Genomic DNA, 24,324 nt, shown 5'->3' with positions numbered 1-24,324 from the left:
GTGTGTGTGTGTGTGTGTGTGTGTGTGTGTGTGTGTGTGTGTGTGTGAGAGAGAGAGAGAGAGAGAGAGAGAATGTCTGTGAGTGAATGAAAAAGTCCGCAAAGAACTTACGAATCACCCAAAGGGCAATGGAAAGAGCAATGTTAGGAATAACATTGCTCGATCGAATACCAAATGAGCGTATTCGACGGATAACTAAAATCGGCGACGTTGTACGCAAAATTAAGACGATGTAATGGAAATGAACAGGACACATAGCTAGGATGGATCCAGATCGCTGGACAAAGAGGATTATGGAGTGCCCGTCCGCCACTTCATTGGGTGGATGACATTAGAATTTTCGCGGGCAGGAACTGGATGTATGTGGCACGGGAGCGACTTAAATGGAGAGATATGGAGGAGGCCTATATCCGAAGACGGATGGCGTAGAGGCTGCTTGATGATTGATAATATGTATGTATGTAATAAAACTTAAACTAAATAAAATACTTAAAAAACCGCTTATGGGGATTGTAGATCTCGTTTCGTTGATTCCAGATATGTTAATAAGTCAATTTTGCTAAAAACGTCGATTACGTTAGTTATGATAAGGTCAGCATGGTTCCTTTCAGTTAGCGACTCACAAATGATAGCAGAGTAGCGGAGAAATATTTATCCAATGCGAAATCCAGTACTCCAGTATAATCACTCTGTCGTACTGTATGGATCAGGAAAAGGGAGGATGAACGACCTGTGCTTGAATCGGAAATGCGAATGTTGAGGTGGATATGTGTGGAGTAACAAGAAAGGATAAGATATGGACTAAGTACATCAGGGAAAGTTTGAAAGTGGCACCAATGACGGAAAAGATGAGTTACAGTATGGACGTGTCATGCGGAGGGAAGAATATCATGTGACGAGACGAATGTTAGGTATGAATGTGGAGGCTAAATAAAAGATGAATGGATTATGTGAAAGATGACATAGCTAAGAAAAGTGTGAGTATAATAACTTATACAACGCACACATTCAACACAGCCCAGCACTAGGGAAACCCTATGTCGCGGGTGCTATGGACGAGAGAAATAAATGTAGGCCATACAATTATTTCTCCCGGCCGGGGAATCGAACCTGGGACCTCTGCGTGGTATTCCGGTATGGTAACCGTTCGGCCACGGAGGCAGTTAAGTATGGAAATGACGGCTGTTAGGGGAGAGTGGAAGAAAAATACATGTTGTGCCGACTCCACCTAGCGTGGGATAAGGACAGGAAGAAGAAGAGTCTAATCGCTCAGGGATGGTTTAGTGGAGATAATAATCTGTAAATTATTAGAAATGGGATAAAGTCTTGTTTTATGTCATACCGAGTATTATTCAGAAATCTGATTTATTGTTTTCAGGCACTTTATCTCTAGCTTTACTACCAGCAGATTCGAGCAGCAGAGATGGCAAGGACAAAAAAAAACCAAAAAAAACTAAAGAACCTCTGGGTTCGACCGAGGAAGATTGGTCTGATGATAAATATTACTGGGAAACAAGTTCGGAGACAAAAAGCAGCGCGGAGTACTTGGATAATTATCTGTCTCTCAATGGAAGACTGAGAAGACAGTTTGCTTTTGTAATTATTTATTATATTTGTAATAATAATAATACTTATATTATATATAACAATATTTTTATAAATAATAATACAATCAAATTTCATTTATTAGGCAACACGGATACGTTTATCGTTGGTAACAGTTACACTTCGATTCAATAAAAATAATCATATAAGCACAGTATCATAAAAACTATAACTGGTTTAATCAATACCGTCAAACTCATCTCTAACCACATACATATTTTCTACACACTGAAAAGCAAGTTACACTACCATTCATTCTAAAACAATACACTGATGATTGGTTACGGGGTACTTGGTGTAATGGGCTGGTGTCCGCAACTCGACGTCAAGGCGCCTATTTTGCGTGTGGTAGGTGCAGGGTCCTACTCGTGCCACCCAAGCTCCTCCAGGAATCTCAGCAGCCTCCTCGGTTTGCTGAACACTTCGGGGAGCGACCTTGGCACTCCAAGGTACTTTGCCCTGTAGTTGGCCACGCCAGAGCACTGTAGTAGGATGTGCGCAGCCGTTTCGTCCCCCTCCATGCACGCTCTGCATAGAGGGCTGTCTGTGATAGCTAAATTGAAAAGGTATTCATTGTATGGACCATGACCTGTTAGGGCGGCAGTTAGAGTGCGAAGCTCTTGCCTGTTGAGTTTAATTAATATTCGTGATAGACTGGCATTGAGCGTTGGGAGTGCTTCCCTCGCCTGTATATAAACCGTTCACTGATTACGGGGTATTTCATAAAAAAATAATACGAGTATAATAATTACTGGATGGAGCATGACGCAGGCATTTGTGAGTGGGCTTAAATTTGTTTATTTTTTGTAAGATCAAGTGACGGAACGAACAAGTCGTGTGCCTGGTGGTAAGCGATACGCCTATCCATGACAGTTGCAGTGCCACTCAGAGCTTTAAATCGCAAAAATCTTAGGGGCACTGCCATTACGCCTGTCACTCTGAGACATAAGTCCCATGTGCTTGTAATTTCACCAGTACCTTTACTCTTTTCTAAGCCGGAACACAGTAAAGCCCATATTACTGCTTGACGACAGAAATAGTTACGGTAGCAATATTTCGTGGCGACATCGGTCGTACGTGGTGAAACATTACTGACCAGTTTGTTATGGATATCTATTACACTTAATTAAAATTTAGTATTCTTTTTAGTCGTTATTCCTTCAAAATCCAACTGCAAATGGGGTGTGTTCGCCGGTATCGGCGTTAATGCCTCTGGGAAAACTAGTAATCGGGGCCTCAGGTACCAACCGCAAAGAACTACTCGCTGCCATTGGAGTCAATAAGCTATCTGAGGTTGGTGTTATATTATTAATAACTTTAACAACAATTTCACACTTTGACTATAATATTTGCGGTATATATAATAATGAAATTGTTGTTAAAGTTATTGCGCCTCTTTGAGATGAAACAAAGCGTTTGTAGTGTAAGATCAAACTGAAAACATTTTCAAATACATTCTTGGGGCTTATAAATTTAAAACATTAACGTGAATAACGATTAATTTCTTTTTAACACCTGATAGTAAAAGAGAGGAAATATAAGTAAGCCTTTGTCTGTATATTTCTGTGTATTATATATATATCTCTGTGTCTATAAATTTCTGGCATTGTAGAATCGAAACCGAAGGACTGGTTTAATAAACTGGTTCTTATCTCCGTTCGGTGAACTGATTAGTTCAGATGCTTAAAGATCATCAGCTCTTATGATTGTTCTATTTCATTGTTATTATTTACCTCCACTCTTCGTTAATTTTGATTGCATTTTGAAATCAAACATGGATATTTAATATGAGTCCCTACAGCCACGTCGTTTGATCGAACAAATCTGCATCAACAGCAGCGTAAACGATGTATAAGGCAAATACAGCTACGCCCGATTTCCTGGACCTCACTTCGGCACCCTCCAAAGTCGTCTGGCTTAACTTCTATCGAATGACTATCTATAAGGAAAACAATTTAGTTCATAAAATAAAACATTGGTTTACGACATATTTTCACTATAACCACACGAATACACCTCACAAATCACATGTAAGCTTTGATTATTATCAATGCATATATGAATCAAAATTACTTGCCACCTCTCATGCCAATACCCCAAAGCCTCTTCCGTCGCCAATCCAGTCGCCATTTTTATTTTCTTATCGATCATATTCGCGACAAATTGATAATATAACGATTATATATAAAATGGCCAACGTTTAAAATTCAACAAATAGCTAATAATACGCTAACATTTCCGTAAGTCAAACATATGTTTGAAAGTTTTCAGCATTCCCGTTCTCCGCAAATGAGTAGTGTAGTAAAACACCTTTGTATGTTTTCATTGTTTTCTAAAACATTTTGGTTTCTTTGGATTCTCCATATAGAGCGGAAATTCTACATTTTAACGTCTATTCAATATTCTATGTCTTAAAAGTTGGTTGGTTTGATCCAGCCATCCTGACGAACACTTAAAAGTTGTTTTTTATTCTATTACAGGCAAACAAGCATTTTACAAAACTTATAAAAGATTTGAAGAGCACCACAGGTGTGACTATTGGCATCTGTAGTAGTGTATATATCAATAAAAATAATGAACTCAAGAGGGAATTCAAGAAAACGGCTAAAGAAGTTTTTGGTATAAGTGTAGAAAAAATTGATTTCAGTAATCCGAAAAGGGCGGTAGATAAAATTAATGCATGGGTAAAGTTTCATAATATCTTTTATTGAGTAAGCAATTGATTTTACGACGTGACGGGATATTATTCGTGTTTTTCTACATTGACCAAAATACGATTTGATGCATTTTTGGAAGTACAATTACAAATTATTGTGTCAATCAGTTCATATTGTTCCATCAAGATTTACACTTTGAGAGCGGACATAGACATGTTTACATTGTCAAGCCTGACTTTGTCCTCGCAACAATATTTCCATAGCATTGAGTGCATAGATTTAAAGTTTTTTTTTATCAAACCATAAAAAGGTAAACTTTAGTCAACTTATTGCCACTCTGAGCTTTAAATCACATAGATCTTACGGGCACTGCCACTGCGCCGGTCACCCTGAGACATAAGTTGATAAGTCACCAGTAATTTCACCAGCACCCTTACCCTTCTAAACCGGAACATAGTAATGCTCACATTAAGGGTACATCCCTGGACGAACTCTTTCACAAGGAGCACTACTACTGCTAATAAGACCTAATTGGTGATTACCATACCAAGAAAAATCTCACTCCGCGACAGAATATTTACATGAAATGGGTTAATGCCATCTAGAGGATTCTTATTGGACTACACAATGGGCATAGTGTCTCGAATGTTGTCATGTTATTAGTTTTTCAATTAATGGATGCACAAAATTCACAGACCACCATACCATATCGATATTGATTTTTGTTGCAGTTACAATAAATGAATAACAAAGTATTTATTGTTACTTTGTCCGCCATTTTTTTCTGAGTGTATTATATATACAGGGTTCATGGTAACACTAAAATATTTTTGCTATTATTAATAATATAAAAATTTCAATGTGTAATCACTCAATGTAGTGCAATCACTCAAACTAGCGTCTGTTGCCACTCCAGAGCCATCGCTCAATTGAGCTACAGACTGAGGCTTGTTTGAAAGTATTTATACGAATATCATTGCAAGAAAAACATCATGGTATCCAATAAAATAAATTCTAATTTCGCCTTGCCACCTTTACGACATTAATGGTGTGATTCTAGGTATCGAAGCAAACAAAGGGCAAAATTCATAATTTATTAGCAGACAGTGACGTAACGCCGTCTTCTACTATGGTTTTGGTCAACGCCATTTACTTCTCGGTAAGACTATATTATACCATATTATATATGTATTATAAGTACGGTAATAGACTATAAACAAGCATGGTAACTTCACACAAACGTAGCAGCGCGGCTTGTACATACACACATCAAAAAAAGTTTGCGATCACTTCGAAAAACTGAAATCTTTTTTGTTACTGTAGATTATATCATGATTTAAAAATTAAAAATAAATTAGAACAAAATTAAAATATTTAAAAATAAATTAGAACATAAAACAATGACCCCGTTCAATTGTTTTTTCATATAAAAAGGCTTTCAGTCCTAGCTTACGCTCATTCAGAAATCTGATTTAGTCAATTATAAGCGATTCAAGATATTTTTCGCGGAAAGTTGTGATTGAAAAAATGCCAAGAGGATTATCAGAGGTTTTACGAGCTAGAATAGTAACTTTGAGGGAAGAAGGATACACCACGAGAGTAATAGCACGCAGACTTGCTATATCCCAATCCTGTGTCGTGGCTACGTTGCAGAGGTATCACGGAATAGGGAATTTAGCTGACCGACCCCGCAGCGGTCGCCCAACTGTTTTGACAGCTGCCCAAAAGCGCTATATTAGATTGCTGGCAGTCCGTGATCCAACAATCAACGCCACTAAAATAAAACCAGAAGTCAGGGCCGCCTCTGGGCTTGAAGTTAGCACGCAGACCGTTCGCAATTGCTTGCACCAGGCTGGATTACGAGCACGGAGGTCTTGGCGAGCTCCGCTCAATTCCCGGCAACGTCAACAACGAAGATTGCAGTGGGCTAGACTTCGGCAAAATGAAGAAGGTGAGGACGAAAACATTTGGCAAAACTGTCTCTTCGTTGACGAATCCCGAATCAGCACTCATCCAGATAACCGACGTGTCCGTGTCTGGAGAAGACCAGGCGAACGTGAAAGACAAAGAACTGCCACTGGAACAGTTCAGCAAGGCGGAAAATCGGTGTCCTTTTGGGGTGGCATTATGATTGGAGCTAGAACGCCTTTGATCCCGTATCGGGGCTTCATGACAGCAGACATGTACAAAGCAGTTGCTATTGATGATATCGTCAGACCATTCCGAGTAAACCATGGGCACCAATTTGTACTGGTCGATGATAATGCGCCCGTACATCGAGCTCAACGAGTCAATGCTGCTCTTCAAGAATACTATATCACACGATTAGACTGGCCTGCCGGCTCGCCCGACTTAAACCCAATAGAGCACGCGTGGGATGCTCTTAAACGAGCAGTATGGAACCATGAGCCACGTCCCCAAACAGTTCCAGAGCTCAGGGAAGCCGCTATTGAAGAATGGGATAGGTTACTCCAGGAAATGCTGGATAACTTGATCCTCAGCATGCCCAGGAGGATCTTCGCATGTATTCGAGTCAGGGGAGGAGTTATTTTATATTGAATTCACACCTTTCAATAATAAATTGTTGTTTAAGTTTAATTAAACAGTCTTTTTCTTTCTATGAAATTTCTATCATTATTACATTATGATTAATGGCTCAATTTTTAAAATAAACAATAAAAAATAGTTTTATATTTTAATTTCAAACAGGGTATTCCTATTTAAAGAAAGCATACAACATAGATTTTTTCTTGATAAAGTTAAATTTAAAGAATTATAGGAGCTTATGCTATTGATCGCAAACTTTTTTTGATGTGTGTATATGTGCATGCCATGTACGGACACACACATTCGCATCTCGCGGTGCACTCGCGTTTCATAGTGTGGGTCGTCGCGCCATTAATATGTTTAAGAAACGATACTAACTTAGATCGAATTAATTTTTTTCCCGTACTAATACGGATTATTTTGGTTTTGGTCCAGAGGCAGAGACATCGACTTTATTTCGGAATTTTTTTGTTACAAGCGAAATTACAGCCATTTGAAAAATAATATCATATAGTATACGTGTTCTATTTAGTTTAGTTGATATAAAACAAAATCACAGGCATATGTAAATTAAATACAGCAGTTTTCTTGTAAAATTTAAGGTAAGTTTGTGTTTTTTCCATCGTTAAAATTTTTGGGAATCGTGGTTTCACACCGTGTAGTAATCAGTGTATATCCTAAATTTTACTGTATATTTTTTTCCAAAATGATGGATGCAACACTTTACTGTTATGCGGAGTCAACCAAAGCCATTGGAGGTTGTATAGAGTCTTAAAATATGATATCAAATAGTAGACGTGTGTTGTTTGTGGTAGTTTGCACAAGAGTGCCTCAAATTCGGATTTGTTCACCATTTCATTTCTGTTGCATAATCAAGGTACTAATTCGCGAAGCTGGTATAAAAAATATTAATAGCATTTAACAAAGTTTATTTCAACATAGCACGAGAATTAATATTTTTAAATTATGTTAAAAACTGTAGGTACGACTAAAATAATAATTTACCAACCCTATACTCTGAGTGAAGTAATAATAATAATAATAATAATAATAAAAATAAACAATAAATTCAATAAAAATTTAAAATACAGTGAATAGCGACATCTCTCAAAAAAAAAAAAAGGGCCGGTAGCTGCAAAGGTATTCTAACTGGGTAAAAAAACTTTCATAGATTTCTCATAGATGGCGCTACGACTAAAAAAGTCGTTGAAAAACCAAATACAAAGACAAGACACGAGACGTGGCTTAGTTGGTATAGCGTCTGGCAAGGTATGCTAGAAGACGTCGGTTCGACTCCGGCCGGATCGAAGGAATTTCTTCTGAGTGTTCGATATTTGTAGTAATAATTATAACAAACTACTGGAGTAATTTCACAAAAAATAATTGAATATCAATTCAATAAAAAATTTAACATTATCGGTATTTTCAACAAATTGAATAATTTTAAGTTTTATATGCTGTCACAATTATTACAACATTGTTAAATATTTGATTGAAAATCGTCAAACACCATTACCTCATTGCACTTAAAATCTTCTCAGGGCAATTGGTTATACCCCTTTGAAAGAGCTACAAAGGGCATTTTTAATAGCCCACACGGAAAGCAGAATGCGCTCATGATGCATCTTACACAATTATACAAATTTTACGAAAGTACATCTCTTGACGCAAAGGTAAGTTTTTCGGATAAGTATTTATACGCAACATAATGTCGTTGTTAGAATAAGGTCTCATCTTCAAAATGACAATTTTCAGTAGAAAAGTTTAAATAGTCTACGAATAAAATCAGTCCATAACTTTTTACGTTTAAATAGAAGAGTTCTAATATCATTAATTATAACGCACACACACTCATAGCCCGGCACTAAGGAAACACTGTATCGTGAGTGCCATGGACACGAACACAGAAAACCACAAACTACACCCAAACCCACGAGAGAACAAGATATAGACCTGTATGGCCTACATTTATTTCTCCCGGCCCGGGAATCAAATCCAGGACCTCTACGTTGCAGACCAGCATGGTAACCGTTCGTTTAAAGCTTATCCCTTGAATTATATAAATACTTAAATTAAAACAGCTATGAAAATATTTTTCTAAGATTTAAAATTATTTTTTATATATTAAGTATTGTAAAGGAGGGAGGGTGGTTCTCTGTACCATGGGATGAGGTTACCAATACAGTCAAGTGAAAACTCCAAGTTGTTGTTCAGAAGATTTATTTTTCACCTTGTATGTCGCCAATATAATTTCACTCTATATGCGGAAGGTCCAGGCAGTTGTTCCCAAGTAGGAACTCACTCCTGTAAACCGTTCCGCAAGATGATGTTTATATATATGCGTACGAAATGTCAGAAGGTCCAGGTAGCAGTTCCCAAGAAGGGGCTCAACTCCTAACTAGCCTTACTGAGCTCTCGGTATTCTCAGATTTCTCTCCATATTAGAGTGTCACCATTCGAGGGAAAATCTTAACACCGCGATTCAGAAATAACGCCAAATGGGTCAATGCCATCTAGCGGATTCTTAGGGAACTAAAAGTGAACAATCTGGCTTAAGGCCGTCTAATACATATAGTAGGTTTGTTATAGTATTATTTTTCCAGACATACTAAAAAACATTTTATTTCAAACTAAAAACCCGACTATAACTCAATCGGGTTTTCTCATTGACTTACAATTATATGGACGTCGGGTCCGCGCTAAAAAGTGTCCGAACTTATAGGGCGTTAAAATCGTATACAGAGCTTCGTTCACGCTTTAGTCTTCGTTTGTTCAACTGACAGCGAAGCAAGCAAAATTAGACAGTACTGCGATGACATTACAATTTAAATTCAACGTTTTAGCCTTTTCATATTCCTTTACATGTCACTACGTTTAAATAGGTTGACTTGGGACATTTTTTTCGTGGTTTTTGTATTAGACCCGTCGTCCATTTATTTGTAAGTCAATGGGTTTTCTAATCACTTTTAGTGATATTTTTTGTAATTTAATTAGTCGGTATCCCTGAATCGCAGATGCCATGGACACACACATAGACAACCACAAATTACAACCAAACACGAGAGAAATAAGTGTAGACCATACAAATATTTCTCCCGGCCCGGGGTCTCAGTCCTGGATGATGACTTTTCGGCCACGGAGGCAGTTTGGTTTAGTTTTAGTTTAATTGCCACGAAGATTAGGCAGTGAATACTAATGCTGGCTTCCCACGGTCCGTGGTGTCACGGGCCGCGCCACACAAGCTCCAATGTTGGCCCCAACGTAGTCGCCAACGCGCCGTAGGAAGAGCCCATACTTATGGGCCCATGGCGCGAGCACGCCCGTACAAATCAGCGCAGCCTGTGAATCACGAGCCCTGGAAATCCGCCTTAACCCGAGAATGATCTAATTACGTTCTTAGCGAGCTATTTTTATTACAGATAGTCGAAATTCCATACAATCTACGTAGTAAATCGTCTCTGGTTATAGCTCTCCCCAAATCCAAAGACACAACTTCTCTGCTATTGCTCCTAAAGGCACTTAAAGTGGCTCCAGATCTACTCAAGGATGCAATAAAGAAAATGACATATAGAAAAGTTTCTCTTACGATACCCAAGTTTACTATTGAAAGTAAATTGGACCTTAATGAGGAATATAAAAACGTAAGTCAATTTTTACTTATCTAGATCTACGTAGCAGTAGGGTTCCGTGTAGACATGGGGAATAGCGTTACATTTCTATCGCCGTGACTGTCGTTTCGGTTCCAAAAAATCACGTTGATAAATCACCGTGATTTTGTCACAACTGTTACTTCCGTGACCTTGTCACGCCTATAACTTACATCACTATATACGGTTTTAGCCAACGGCTTCTTTCTAATACTTATAACCGTTTTTTTTATAGAATAATTTAAGTTTTTACTCCCTTTGTAATAAATTTCAATTCCATTCAAAAAGTTGATTTTGTATTTAATATAATTTTGTTTGTTACTTATTTACTGCGAATCTTTGGACTGTTAAAAATAGCAATAAAGAATAATGTAATTATATTTCTAGTAGAATACACAAAGTAGATTATATATAAATATAAAGTATCAACTCTTCCCATAATAAAACAAATATACAAAAATATTTTACTTTGTCATTAAATAGGTTTATAGTAACTGCTGCAGATTTTTTTCATCTGCCCTTTCTAGTAGTAATAAGCACCTTCTACCCTTGTGAGTGAGCAAAGAAAGTCATCCTATCTCACTCACTCTCATCGCCGAAATGGCCCGATTTGAAAAGAACTATAACGAGTGGCGCGCTCAGTCACCACGAAACGGAGATCGCGCATTGTATCAAATACGTATGTCGTGATGTGAGTGACGGGGATAGCTATTGGAACGGATTGGAACACCTATGTGACTTTGGAACGTCGTTCCTTCGCAACGAGTCACGGTGATACTGTTTGGCGGCGGATCATCGTGATTTTTTCATCGTGACGATATTTATCACCCACCTCTAGTTCCGTGTGAATGAGTTCGTCCAATGAAGTGCTGCCACCTTTCCTATTTTAGCCGCCAAGTAGTAATGTCAGCATTACTGTGTTCCGTTTTTGAAGGGTAAGGGTGCTGTTGAAATTACAGGCACATGGGACTTGTTAACTTATGTCTCAGGGTGACGGTCCCCGATTTAAAGTTCGGAGCGACACTGCAACTGTCATGGGTAGGCGTGTAGCTTAACTATAGACTAACTATAGGCGTATAGTTACGAGGCAGCCGCGTGGCTACCACGACCGCGCGGTTTTATTATTCCGAGGAATTTAAATGTTGTTGCCTATTAAATAAAACTCATATTCGCCATTAATGTACGTGAAAGCGTGATAGATAACTGGGCCACCGCATGGCGAAAACTTTCGCGTCGTGTAACAGGGCGCTAAGGGTTCTAGTGAAATTACAGGCGTATTTGAAAAACTGTTCGTCCGCACAATTAATACACCATCAATATATACAGGTAAGTCTTGTTAAAAATAAACAATATATTCACAGATTGGCCTTTATTCAATGTACAAAAAAGGTTTCAAGAATATTGTCGAAGGTACGGAGTTATTCATTTCGAAGGCAGTGCAAGCCGCCATAATACAGGTCGACGAGAACGGGACTTTGGCGGCGGCGGCTACGGGTAAGCTCTCAATTTACTAACTAGTTTACATTTATATTAGATAATTGATAGTTTTGTGTCAAATTAGAGCAGCCTGTATAGGCACGTTTTTCTTTGTTTATCAACCACAGAAAATATAATACTATACTTGTACAGACACCCAGCCTCATACAAAGAAATGTCAAATATCGTGTCCCTTATTCGGACTCTTATTTTGATTCTTAACGCTGTTCAATAAAGCTTAAAGTTCCGTTTACTTTTAAACATGGAACCTATAATATACATGAATAAGTATACATTTAAGTTAAAAAGTAAAAAAATACTATTTTGTAGTTAATAACAACTTTCATTGGACGTATCGAGATGGTAGCAAGCTAACCCGCGATGCGATTGTAATAATATTCGAAAAAGCCAATAGATGGTGGCTGACCACATTTTCGTCAAGGCCATTGTTGCTCATGTTCAGGCGTTCATAGACAATAAAATATAATAAACACGCAAAGAAACTGAATCTGTACTTTTAATTTACTGCCAAAAGTTACTTAGTTTCGAGACTAAATTCAAAGAAATGCCATCTAGACAGTTTATTACAAACTAACAAATTAAAAAGTATACTATTGAAAAACCTTCGATTTGTCATGTGTTCAACGACAATTTACTGTTTTCACCACTTATCGTAATTGTAAATTAATTTTAATCACACTACGTAAAATGCATTTTTACATTATTTTGTATATCTTATTTAATATGATACACCTCTAATTTTCATTCAAGTGCCGTCATCTGCAGTTTTAAATAGATCATAAATTTAATTGGAGCATATGGCATATATATCGCAATGCTATTACAATAGTGTTGTAACTCAAAATAAATGAAATTCAAGGTTATACTATTGCTGAACGTAATATTTGATTCTCTACACGTCAATAAAACCTTCGTCAAAATATTGTCAGAAACAATTAAAATCAATCTATCTAACTCAAAATGAGGCAAACTTTTTGCGGACTAGTTCTGGATAAAACAGTCTTAGTAAATAAATTTCTAAAAAATATTAAGTTATTTTTTCCTTTTATTTGGCAAGTAGGGAATTATTTAGATGTAATTAGTTTTTCAGCGATTCTGAAAAAATACACTTTTTGAGTTAATACACTATTGTATTAACAGTGCGATATATTGGAATATACGAGTGTATATATTCTATAGAGACCATATAGAACTCATCTGTAATAAACTGAGACAATTTTCAGCAAATATTAGGGGTTAAAGTATGAAATTGCCGTTTTATTGCAATAGGTTCTTTGAATTTTCATAGAATCTTCATGGTTTGAGGTTTTCGAATGAAACTTTTTTCAAATGGTTTCTGTGATTTTTTTTTTTTAATTTGAAACATTTGAATATCGAATTTCAATTGTTTTTGTTATTCAATTTAGACAAGAAAGATGGATACTGCGAAAATTCGAGTGATTTTTGAATACGAGTTCCGACGCGGAACTAACGCGGCAGAAACAGCCCGCAATATCAATGCTGCGTTTGGAGAGGGGTCTACTAATGAACGCACCGTGCGATTTTGGTTTAAACGCTTTCGTGATGGAAATTTCGACTTAAAGAACGAGCCACGAGGAAGACCGCCCACACAGGTGAATAACGATGAATTAAGAGAGATAGTGGAAGCCGATCCTAGTCAAACTACCCAGGAATTAGCGGCATGGTTTAACGTTACCTTACCCACAATATTGACTCACTTGCGTCAAATCAATAAAATAAAAAAATACGAAAAATGGGTGCCTCATGATTTGACTGATCTGCAGAAAGAAACGCGTGTTGAAACTTGTGTTGCCTTGTTGAACCGGTACAGAAATGAAGGAATATTGGATCGAATTGTAACATGTGATGAAAAGTGGATTCTTTATGATAACCGGAAAAGAAAAATGCAATGGCGGACCCCAGGTCAAATGCCACAACAGTGTCCTAAAGCAAAACTTACCAATAAAAAGGTAATGGTAACTGTTTGGTGGTCTCAGCATGGTGTTATTCACTATAGTTTTCTCCGATCTGGTCAAGCAATAACGGCAGATGTCTATTGTGCCGAACTCCGAACCATGTTGACAAAACTAGCAGTAAAACAGCCCCGACTCATGAATCGATCTTCACCATTATTGCTCCACGACAACGCGAGACCTCACACAGCACGAGAAACCATTTTGACCCTTCAGGAACTGCAGTTAGAAACCATTCGTCATCCTCCGTATTCACCAGACCTTGCTCCAACGGACTACCATTTTTTTCGTGATTTGGACAATTATCTACGTGACAAGAAGTTTTCTTCCCAGGAGGCAGTACAAAATGCTTTCACACAGTTTGTGCAGTCTAGATCGTCGGAGTTCTATCGCAAAGGCATTAATAACCTTCCCATTAGATGGCAGCAATGTATAGATAATAATGGCAACTATTTTGATTAAATAAATATGTTAAAAATTTAAAAAATAAACAATTTAGATTTTCAGTACAAATCGGCAATTTCATACTTTAACCCCTATTATTATAATATTAAAGAAAACAATTCCCTTCAAAGTTAAACTAATGCTTTACAACTCGCTTACCGAATCGTATATTCTGTATGGTTTATGTAGTTATGGTCGTACATAGAACACGTACTTAAATAAAATATATAACCTTCAAGTAAACATTCTAAAACACATTGTGTCAAGTAAAATTCAACGCCAATTGAGAGATCATGACATTTTTAAACATCGCAGAATCTTACCTGTTAGTGACCAATTCAAGTACCTACATGTTTTTAAAAACGCTCTTCTTTAACAATGATCTTAAACAAGTGATAAATCACCCTGTGTGTACGCGAGTGATGGCTAACAACCGGTTGTGGTCGAGTCGCGCGAATAATGTGTGCGGCGAAAGAACTTCTACCTTAATCCCCGACTAATAAACCAGTTACCGCTAGAATTAACATAATCTCAGTACAGAGTACTAAAAAACCGACCTCAAAAGTACGTGGAATTACGTCTATTTGCCAAGTTTCATTGAAATATTCGTAATAGTTCGCCACTATACAGGACTTGACACTGGAGATAATAAAAATAGGTTCTCACTACGACACTACTCAAAGTATTTCGAGAGGAAAACGCCTTAAATTGGAGAAATAGCAAAATCAACTAAATAATTGCTAAAAGTAATTGCTCCTAAATTAAAGTCAGGCGCTATTTATAAAAATGAATCTTCATGCGTGAACAGCCACCTACTAAAATATTAGCAAAATTTTTTTGTTAGCAAATTGAACATATGCATTGTGTGGCTACAGTTCACATTACTACGAACCTTATTGGTTTAAAATGCGACTAGAAACATTGTTGTATATTACGTTGTAAAAGATAAATAAATTTAAAAAAAGTACTAAAGTTTATCTGAAATTGATACTCCATACTTTAGAAATCATTACGCTAAATATTCAATCAATACTTAAGATGTATTTGCTGAAAATTGTGCTAACGTGTAAATCTTTATCCAAAAGATGGGGTAATAAAAATAAGAGATACAATAATCGTATTTCTTAAAAAGTTATAGGTCGTTTTCTCAAGATTTCACAATAATGTCAAATATATTTTTCCACCTTTTGTATTTAGAGCACCATAGCGACATCTCTTTAAAAATTGTATAAACTAATTCGTCTGTTTTATCAACTGAGAGACAATAGTGCTTAATTTTTTTTATATTGTGAGTTAAGCTTCAATTCCCTCTTCCCTCTGTGTTCCTCTTACCCCAACTGACCCTAACTTATATCCGAGGCATTTGAATATATTTGCATCACTTTTGACGTTCCAGCAACGACACTTCTGACAGCAACGGGTCCTGTCAATATAGTCGAATTCACTGCAGATCATCCGTTTTTTTTCATCCTGAAAGTAAGAGACCAGCAATTATTCGCCGGTGTGTTCAGCGATTTTCTCACTTGATTATTGAGAATTACGTATCGAGAATGAAAGAAAATGTTTAATTATTAATTAAAAAAAATATTTTAAACCACCTCAATGTACTTTTATCGTTCTGTGTTTTTTATATTTGTAGATGTCTCCGTAAATATAACCAATAAAACATGCCGAGTTTTATTTTGTTTTTAAACTCTAAAATTTACATAAAAAATCATCCATTAATCTAAAATTTAGTGAGAATTTTTTTTGTCCCCGAATCTAGTATCCATTTCTTAGGGTCGTATTCTAGAACTCTACTCAATGCTCAAGTCAGGATTGCACTGGAAACACAAGCACTGGAAATACAACCCTAATGGCAGTGACTTGAGTATGATTTCCAATGACTTGAGTATGATTTCGAGTGCTTTAAACCATACTCAAACCCTGACTTGAGCATTGAGTAGAATTTTAGAATACGACTCTTAGTGTGATTACTTTTGAGAGTATGTCGGTTAATCATCAGGGTTAACTTTGAAACGCGTGTCACGCACTGCTGACACCACTTAAGCATGTCCTGTTGATTGTAATGTAGCCTGGAGAGTGTAGTAGCCTCCGCAGCCTCTGCAGCCCCCACACATCTTGCTTAGAGAGTTTAAAGTTCAAAAATCAAAGGGAAAAGAAATAGTGGAAATAAATCCGGTTTGATAAAATATTGTGATAAAAATTGTGATCTTTTAAATGTTTATCGCACAATAGATTTTTGGTAACTGGTAAACGGATCAAATTTGAAGAAAAGACGTGCTCGCTTTGACGTTTCAGCAGGGAGTGACGACGGAACGAAGCAAAGTGAGAATGACGAGGCAAAGAAATTAAAGAACGACTCAAAATTTAAAAACAAGTGGCCCTTAACATTTTCAAAAACAATCTTATTTCAATTTAAGGGTCTATCTACACATATCCGGGCCGTGCCCGGGACGTCCTCCGTCAGGAGCTCAAAAAAAAATCGTTGCGTACATTTTGTATGAACTTGTTCACACCGGTCCGTGTCCGGGCCGGCGCCGGGACGGGCCTGCAGTTCATACAAACTAGCACGCCCCGTCCAGGTCCCGGTCACGGCCCTGATGTGTGTGGATAGTCCTTAAAGTAAGCTTATTATTGTAATATTACTCATATTCGTACCAAGACAAACCTGTCAACCAAGTAATGTATTATTGCTAAAGTGACTGAAAGAACGAATGATTTCCCAATATTGTCTATTCCTTACTAAAATAGGAAAGAAATAACGCTATATGAACTATATAATGCCATCTCTTTCTTTTTTGATGTTCCGAATCGTCTTATCGTAGTATAATATTTACGTACTTAAAATGTTATTTATATTCAGAGAATTTTAACTGTAAAAAAAAGAAAAGTAGGCAATAATAAAATCTATTAAAATTACGTTGTTTTCAATTATTTTTCCGCATTTTCGTGAAGAAAAAGAAAAATAAATAAAAAAGCTGAGTCTTGATAGTTACGTTGTGAATTCGGAATTATAGTCTAGTGTTTACTGCTAGTGTCGCTAAGGAGCATATAGATGTAAAACATTATAGTTTTAACATTATAATAAGTTAACCTTAAGCGCGTCATGGTACGAAAAGTCAATGTAAGGTTAGGGCGCGTTCCCACTATGTCGTCACGTTTTATTATCGTTGGACGACTGTCGTGTCTAGCCTGCTCCCATATCACGACTATCTGTCGTGGACGACTTTTTAACGTTGAACGACTGTCGTGACTAGCTGTTCCCACTAGATCGTGACGACAATTTATCGTTTCACGACAGCCTCCTTGTCGTTTGCACGACGGAATCGTTTGATGCACTGCAATCGCTTGTATGTTCTTTTGGAAATGTGTGTTCGCTCGAAATGGATGAAGACGAAATTTTAATAATGTATTACTTTTTAGAAATGCGGAAGAGGAAGCAAACAAAGAAAAGAAAGTTTTGGGTACATTCAATGCTACTAAAATGAATTCCATTAGGGTTATGTCAAATGTTTATTGATGAACTGAAAAATGATGATAGAAAATTTTGGGACTATTCAAGAATAACAATTTCCACATTTAATAGTCTATTAACACGACTTGCAGAGCACATTACAAAAGAAAACACAATGTATAATTAAATTTGAACAAAACTCAATTCACAACAAATATTTAGACGTAACTGATGTTTGCCTTCGATTTCGAGTTTTAACCCGATTTAAACCCGGCGTTAACTAAGCGCCGGGTTAAAACCCGGGCGCTTGCCCATCTCTGGCTACGACCCAACGCTACTGCAAAGCGAGCAGAGGGCGCGGGGTACCAGAGGGATGGGAGGGGAGGAGGGAGGGAGCAGAATACGTGCGGACAGCAATAAATAAAACGTGACGACAATAGGAGCTGCGACAACCTATCGTCACGTTTTTATCGTGTCTTTTTTTATCGTCCGACGACTGTCGTTCTAGCTGCTCCCACTATAACGACAGTTTGTCGTTGTAACGATAAAAAATCGTGAACGACAGTTAATCGTGTCGTGCCATATGTGAACAACTTCATTTAAATATTCAAACCACGACACTGTAAACTGCACGACAATCTGTCGTCACGACATAGTGGGAACGCGTCCTTAAAGTTATATTGTTTTAAGAGGTTGTGGTAGGCTCCCAGGAACCAGAGAAAGGAGGTCACATCGTCACAACTTATCTAATTTCTAACCATTTACGTAGAACTTAATATGATTTCAATAACTTGATCTACATGGTTGTTGGGTTAGGTTACTTAAATGTACAGGTATGTATTGTTTCCATCTTCAATAGTTATTATAATTTATAAATATGTTTTTTGTTTACTGTTGTTATAACAAATTCAAAATTGTACACTTCTTAGGTTCAATAACTGAAGTGCACGAATCTACATAAAAATGACAATCCCACTTTTTAGAGGATAATTCTAAATAAAATATTGATTCTAAATTATGAATAAAAGGTTGATTCCTCTATAATAGTCCATTTGTTTCGGTACTTAACTAAATGTAAACAATCTTGATACATCTTTTTATTGGAACATATACTTTACGAATCAATAGGGATTAAAAATAGGCATGCAATATCATACGAAACTAAGTATTTGTATTTTGTATATGAAGGTAAGTAAAAATATTTACATATAAATATATACATTAACCCTTTAACGGGCAAAATATTTTTTAATAATATTTGTGTTTTTTTAATATTTATGAGTTACATATGTGATACGTACTCGTATGTGTATGAAAATAATATAAAAAATTATCAATTACTAGATTTTTAGACATCAGAAGTTGAATATACTAAACGTTACGACACATTCAAGAATTATAGAAACGTTAAGTGTACTCAACATTATACGTTTATGAGTAATTCTTAATTGACATGAAACCATACAAATTTAAAAGAACTTTATTAATTGACATGAAAGTTAAAAAACAATTTCTCTTTGTAACTAAACACAGCCTCATGAGACACTTGTTACAATTGATATTTATGAAGCCATTTTTGCAACATTTCCACCTGCCCTACGCTACGAACACTGGTAAATGACGAGTGTTGTCGTATCTTACAGAATCGGGGGGTTTGGCAGTATCTGGGGTTTGTACACGTTTTGCAGCGTCATTTACCTTGTCTGTATTTTCTTTTGAAACTCTAATTTTCCTCAATAACTCTGTGTAAATTTGAACCTAAATATTTTTTAATGGCATAAATTTATTGCCCACCTGCATCTGATCTCTTTTATATAACGACCGTGCATTATTAATGCATACGTCTAGAGTCTGTGAAAATATTGCCATACCACCTTTTGGTTTTAAAAAAACTGCGATATATCGCAATCAGCATGTCAGCAAGGTCGATACCTCCCATGTGCATGTTGTATTGTCTAATAATCGGCGGACAATCGACTTCCAGCCTGCATTTCCTTTCTTTTGAATATCGTTTTATTTTATCCAACGCATGAGGGTCTATGAAAGAACTGGCAATAGTGACAACCTTATTATCGAGCCTTTTTACAACAGCTATTTTATTTTTGCAAACAACCCGTTCACTTGAACCCCTTTCTCTTTTAGTCAATACTTTGTCCGTGGGCAATTTGTCCTCACACTGTCATAGCCTATTTATTACTTCTGATTGTACCCAAACTGTACAAACCGTACTCTTAACATAAAAAAATTTATCAATTCGAGAGACGTAAAAAAAAGTTATCAAAAAATAAAATTGAGGGTCTTTTCTTTATTGTTTTAGCAAGAGCCAGACCCACTTTAGCTCCTATACCAAAGCTGTTTTCGTGATCTGTGAATGTATCGTCACCTGCGTACGGTATAAAATCGTAGACCAATCCTTATACCCCTGCCCTCACGAACATTTTAAAACCCCATTTCTTGGGTTTTTTAAAGTAATAAGTAGTTTCGTCTTATAATAGGACTCAATTATGGACGGACCTCAACATAGCGATCATCATTAATGTCATTATTATCTACAAAATGCAGGAGTCTTCTAATATGTTCATATTATATTTTTTGAGGGACATAATATCAGCTGTGGGATGGTACCTCAGACTTCTACTCCAATAATCCCTATAGGACGGCATTTGTACAACACCCATTAGAATTGTGATAGCCAGAAAGTCACAAATATCATTTGATTTTGTTAAATTTATGCATTTTGTTAGGCCACACTGAACGGAATATAAATTCAATTGTTCTAAAATAAGCTCTATAATATCCGGAGAAAAAAAAAATTAAAAATAATCGAGAGGGGATTTAGTGCCACATGGTCTGCTGAAATGAGGTTCTTCTATTATTGCTACTTCTATTATTGTTGAAATCTGCCGAATTTCCATTTAAATTCTAATGGTTTTCTTACATATTTCTTTACCTTTTTTGTTACTATTTTAGGTGTATTAACATTCTTTCTTTTGGAGCGTGTTTTTTGTGGCAACGTAGACAAAATTGGAGAATGTATTGTAGGGAGCTCTGTACCGACACAAAGGAACTCTATCTTCTTCATTCTGTTCAACAAAAGCAATAATAAAATTTAATTATTGAAAAAAAAATCACAATGCAATAGAGCAGTAGAGTTCCTTGTGGAAGTGTACGTCCAGGGAAGTACTGCCTCCTTACCTATTTCTGTCGCCAAGCAGTAATGTCGTATTACTGTGTTCCGGTTTTGAAGTGTGCTGGTGAAATTACAGGCACATGGGACTTGTTAACTTATGTGGTGACGGGCGCAGTGGCAGTGCGCCTCAGATCTTTGCGATTGAAACAGCTGAGTGGCACTGTTATGGACAGGCGTCTAGCTTACCATCAGGCGCACAACTTGTTCGTCCCGTCAGTCACTAGATACAATAAAAACAAATGTTGTGATGTTATCAATAAATTTTACATTAGGTACTTAGGGAATACAACTTTTATAGAAGACAGCTTACAAAGTTTCACGCATGCGCCATGCAGCCACAGCAAGTCTCACTTTCATTCATCCCCCGCTTATTCTCAGTTGGTATCCAGAAATTGTAGAGTGCGGAGGTGTAACCCTCGGTTCAAAAAACTCGTAAACTTTTACGACAGGTTGATATTTCTGTGAAGTTAATTATTTTCTTTGTCTTTGCTAAACATTTTGTGTACTTTCCGGTGGTAACATCGTGAATAAAATGTATAATAAAATTGTTATCAGGTACGGACAAAATATTTAGATTATAAATTCTGTTAATGCACGTTTAGAAATTGTAAATAAAATGTAATTAAGATTTAGTGATGGAACAAAATGAGTCGGTGGGAGTTGATAATTTTCTGAATTTATTGTGCAAATATAAGTTTATAAATGGAAGTGAAGTTTTGGACCTTCTTCCTGGTCGTGTTGCTGGTGGCGATCGTCAGCGCAGAAAATGGAGAAAAAAGTAAGTAATCTTCTTCGTTATAAAAGTAAGTAATATTGTAACTAATATAATAAAATTTAATTTAAAAATTACTATGAGTTTTTCGGTAAAGGAAAACGTCGTAGTGAAAACTGCACGTTGAAGAAGGTTCACAACCCTTGGAACACGTGTGATGTCCCCAACACTCATTGGGCCAGCGTGGCTGACTATGGCTTCAAACAATCGCCTGAGAGGAGATCCGTGCCCAGCAGTGGGACTTATAAATGGGTTAATGATGGTGGCGATAATAACTGCACCATAATAATAAAATAACTAATAACAATGTATATTATATGGATTTTAATTTGCAATAAATGTTTTTTGAATTTTGAAGAAATTCAAATAGGATATTAAACTATTTTTCCGGATTTAAATCGCGTATATTTGTTTTCTATGGTCACGGTTAACCGTGGGCCCGAACCGTCGGTTTGTTTGACTGTGAAGTAGTACACAACTATAGTTAAACCAGCTACAGTTGGTTTGTGAAACCTGCACATCGAAGAACTGCACCATTATTTATAATACATAATCAAAATAGAAGCCACCAAAATGGATAATCATATTGTCATTGTACTGAATATTCAGATCATAAACTCAGTTAATGCCTATTTAGAATTTGTTAATGAAATGTAAATGCGATTTAGTGACGGAACAGATTCTACGAGAGTCAATATATACATTAAAATAATATACAACCTGCACCAACTCTGAATGGATTTGGGTTACATTCCCGACAGGACCAAGGAATACAAACTTGGTCTGAATATTCTAGGTTGTGTCTGTGACTAAGCTCGTTACCTTGGTGCTCATTGTACAGGAAATATTTTATTTTGAGACTAAATAATTGGTGTGATTATCTGGTACCTCTTTAATATTATTAAAAAGTATAAACAAACGTACTTTTTAATATTATTATTACATTGGAAGTGGTAGCACCAACAAATATTCATTTTACGAATTAATTAAATTCTAGGACTAAATACTTCAGAAGTTTTTTTTGTAGTGAACCTCCATATCAGTCTTTTGGTTATACGGGAAGGACACTATAACCTGTGTAAGCAACCTCGCACAGCGACCTTATCAGTCAGGTCCTGACCCCAGATCAGCCCGTTTGCACTTCATCCGGTTCTCAAAAGGTTAATTAGTGCCTTGGGTGAGCTGCTCCGGGTGCACGTACAGCCTCCCTATTTTCCAGATAGGTTCCGGTGCTTTTGGTACGATCACTTCCCGTTGCGCAACTAACGGTTGCCACCGCTAAGACGTTGAATCTAAAGTCCAGTACTAAATCTCCTGTTTAGAGGCACGCTCACCTCCCCACGCCGAAGCATCTCTCCAATTCCCGGAAACCTAAGCTTCTAGAGGGACCGGAGGATTATCCTCTACTAGCTCTCCGGGCTAAAGATGCCAATCTCAGTGTCCGGCGACAATGTCCGGGCATAGCTTCCGACTTAAAGGGCAACTCACGTGTTCCGCGCCTCCTCGCTTTGGGCCCTCGTCTAGACGTTACAAAGACGCGCTAGCTGCGCGCAAGATGACCGCCCTTGCCACATGCTACCGGGGCAGACGAACATGTTCATCCCTACAGCTAGGTCGAGGTCTATGATCAGTCGTGGACGATAATATTGGCAAAGGTGATATGCGATTTCGATAACCTTGCTATGTTACGCTAACAGATTTTATCGATTTAAACGCCTGTTCAGACATCGCACTGCTATTACAATAGTGTTATAACTCAAAATGTGTGAAATTCAAGATTATACCATTGTTGAACGTAAAATGATACTCTACACATCAATAAAACCGTTGTCAGAATATTGTAAAAAACAACTAAAAGATATGTACATAACTACTTACCTCAAAATAAGACACGGTTTACGTGAGCGAGTTCTGGCCAAAATAGTCCTTATTCAAAAACGTGAAATTAAATTAATTAATTTTCTCTTTTATTTTTAAATACGTATATCTGGCAAGTAGGAAATAACCTATACATAAATTTACACAGATCTTTCACGGGAAGCGAGTAATTCGTTTTTCGTCGATTCTGATAAAATACACTTTTTGAGTTAACACATTATTGCATTAACAGGGCGACATATAAGCGATATTCACTACCACTATAAGGAGCGAAAAATCCCGCACGGCATCCCGCCGAATATTTGTATCAAGTTCCGCGGCTAGAAAGAAACCAGGATACCGCGGCAAATGGCCTAGGTAAGCCGTTTCTTTTCGCTTGCTTTGCGAAACATATGTCGCCGCACGATGGAAACAATGACTAGTTCATCCCTCCACAAGCCAGTGACGATTAGGTGACATGATTAATAATAAATGATAATTTATTAATTGGATTTAGCTACCCAAAGCGGTAGCTATATCCGCTTACGTGCGGAATACCGCGGGAATACCGAACAGTGGCAATAGCGCGTCCCCACCCGGATTTCACTACCCACAGCGGCAGTGAATAACGCCTCTATCTATAAAGGCCTTTATACTACAGACCAGATCTACAATTAC

At 37.0% G+C, this 24,324-nt stretch overlaps 1 protein-coding gene across 1 annotated transcript in view; it reads left to right on the top strand.

Moving 5' to 3' along the window:
- The first annotated feature begins 1,467 nt into the window (after window positions 1-1,467).
- LOC113236510 (netrin receptor UNC5C-like) overlaps window positions 1,468-24,324 on the top strand; it is a 43,457-nt gene continuing 20,600 nt past the window's right edge. The window contains exons 1-8 of the mRNA XM_026472618.1: window positions 1,468-1,596; window positions 2,755-2,898; window positions 4,086-4,289; window positions 5,323-5,421; window positions 8,351-8,482; window positions 10,229-10,450; window positions 11,818-11,950; window positions 15,767-15,873. Of these exons, the coding sequence (XP_026328403.1) occupies window positions 2,812-2,898; window positions 4,086-4,289; window positions 5,323-5,421; window positions 8,351-8,482; window positions 10,229-10,450; window positions 11,818-11,950; window positions 15,767-15,873 (984 nt within the window). The 5' untranslated portion in view covers window positions 1,468-1,596; window positions 2,755-2,811. The remainder of the gene's footprint in view (window positions 1,597-2,754; window positions 2,899-4,085; window positions 4,290-5,322; window positions 5,422-8,350; window positions 8,483-10,228; window positions 10,451-11,817; window positions 11,951-15,766; window positions 15,874-24,324) is intronic.

The sequence above is a fragment of the Hyposmocoma kahamanoa genome, unplaced genomic scaffold (genome assembly GCF_003589595.1).
Source record: "Hyposmocoma kahamanoa isolate Upper Pololo Valley unplaced genomic scaffold, ASM358959v1 92, whole genome shotgun sequence".
In the NCBI taxonomy this organism is placed as follows: domain Eukaryota; kingdom Metazoa; phylum Arthropoda; class Insecta; order Lepidoptera; family Cosmopterigidae; genus Hyposmocoma; species Hyposmocoma kahamanoa.
The sequence above is the reverse complement of the archived record's forward strand: the minus strand, read 5'-3'. Positions and strand labels throughout refer to the sequence as shown.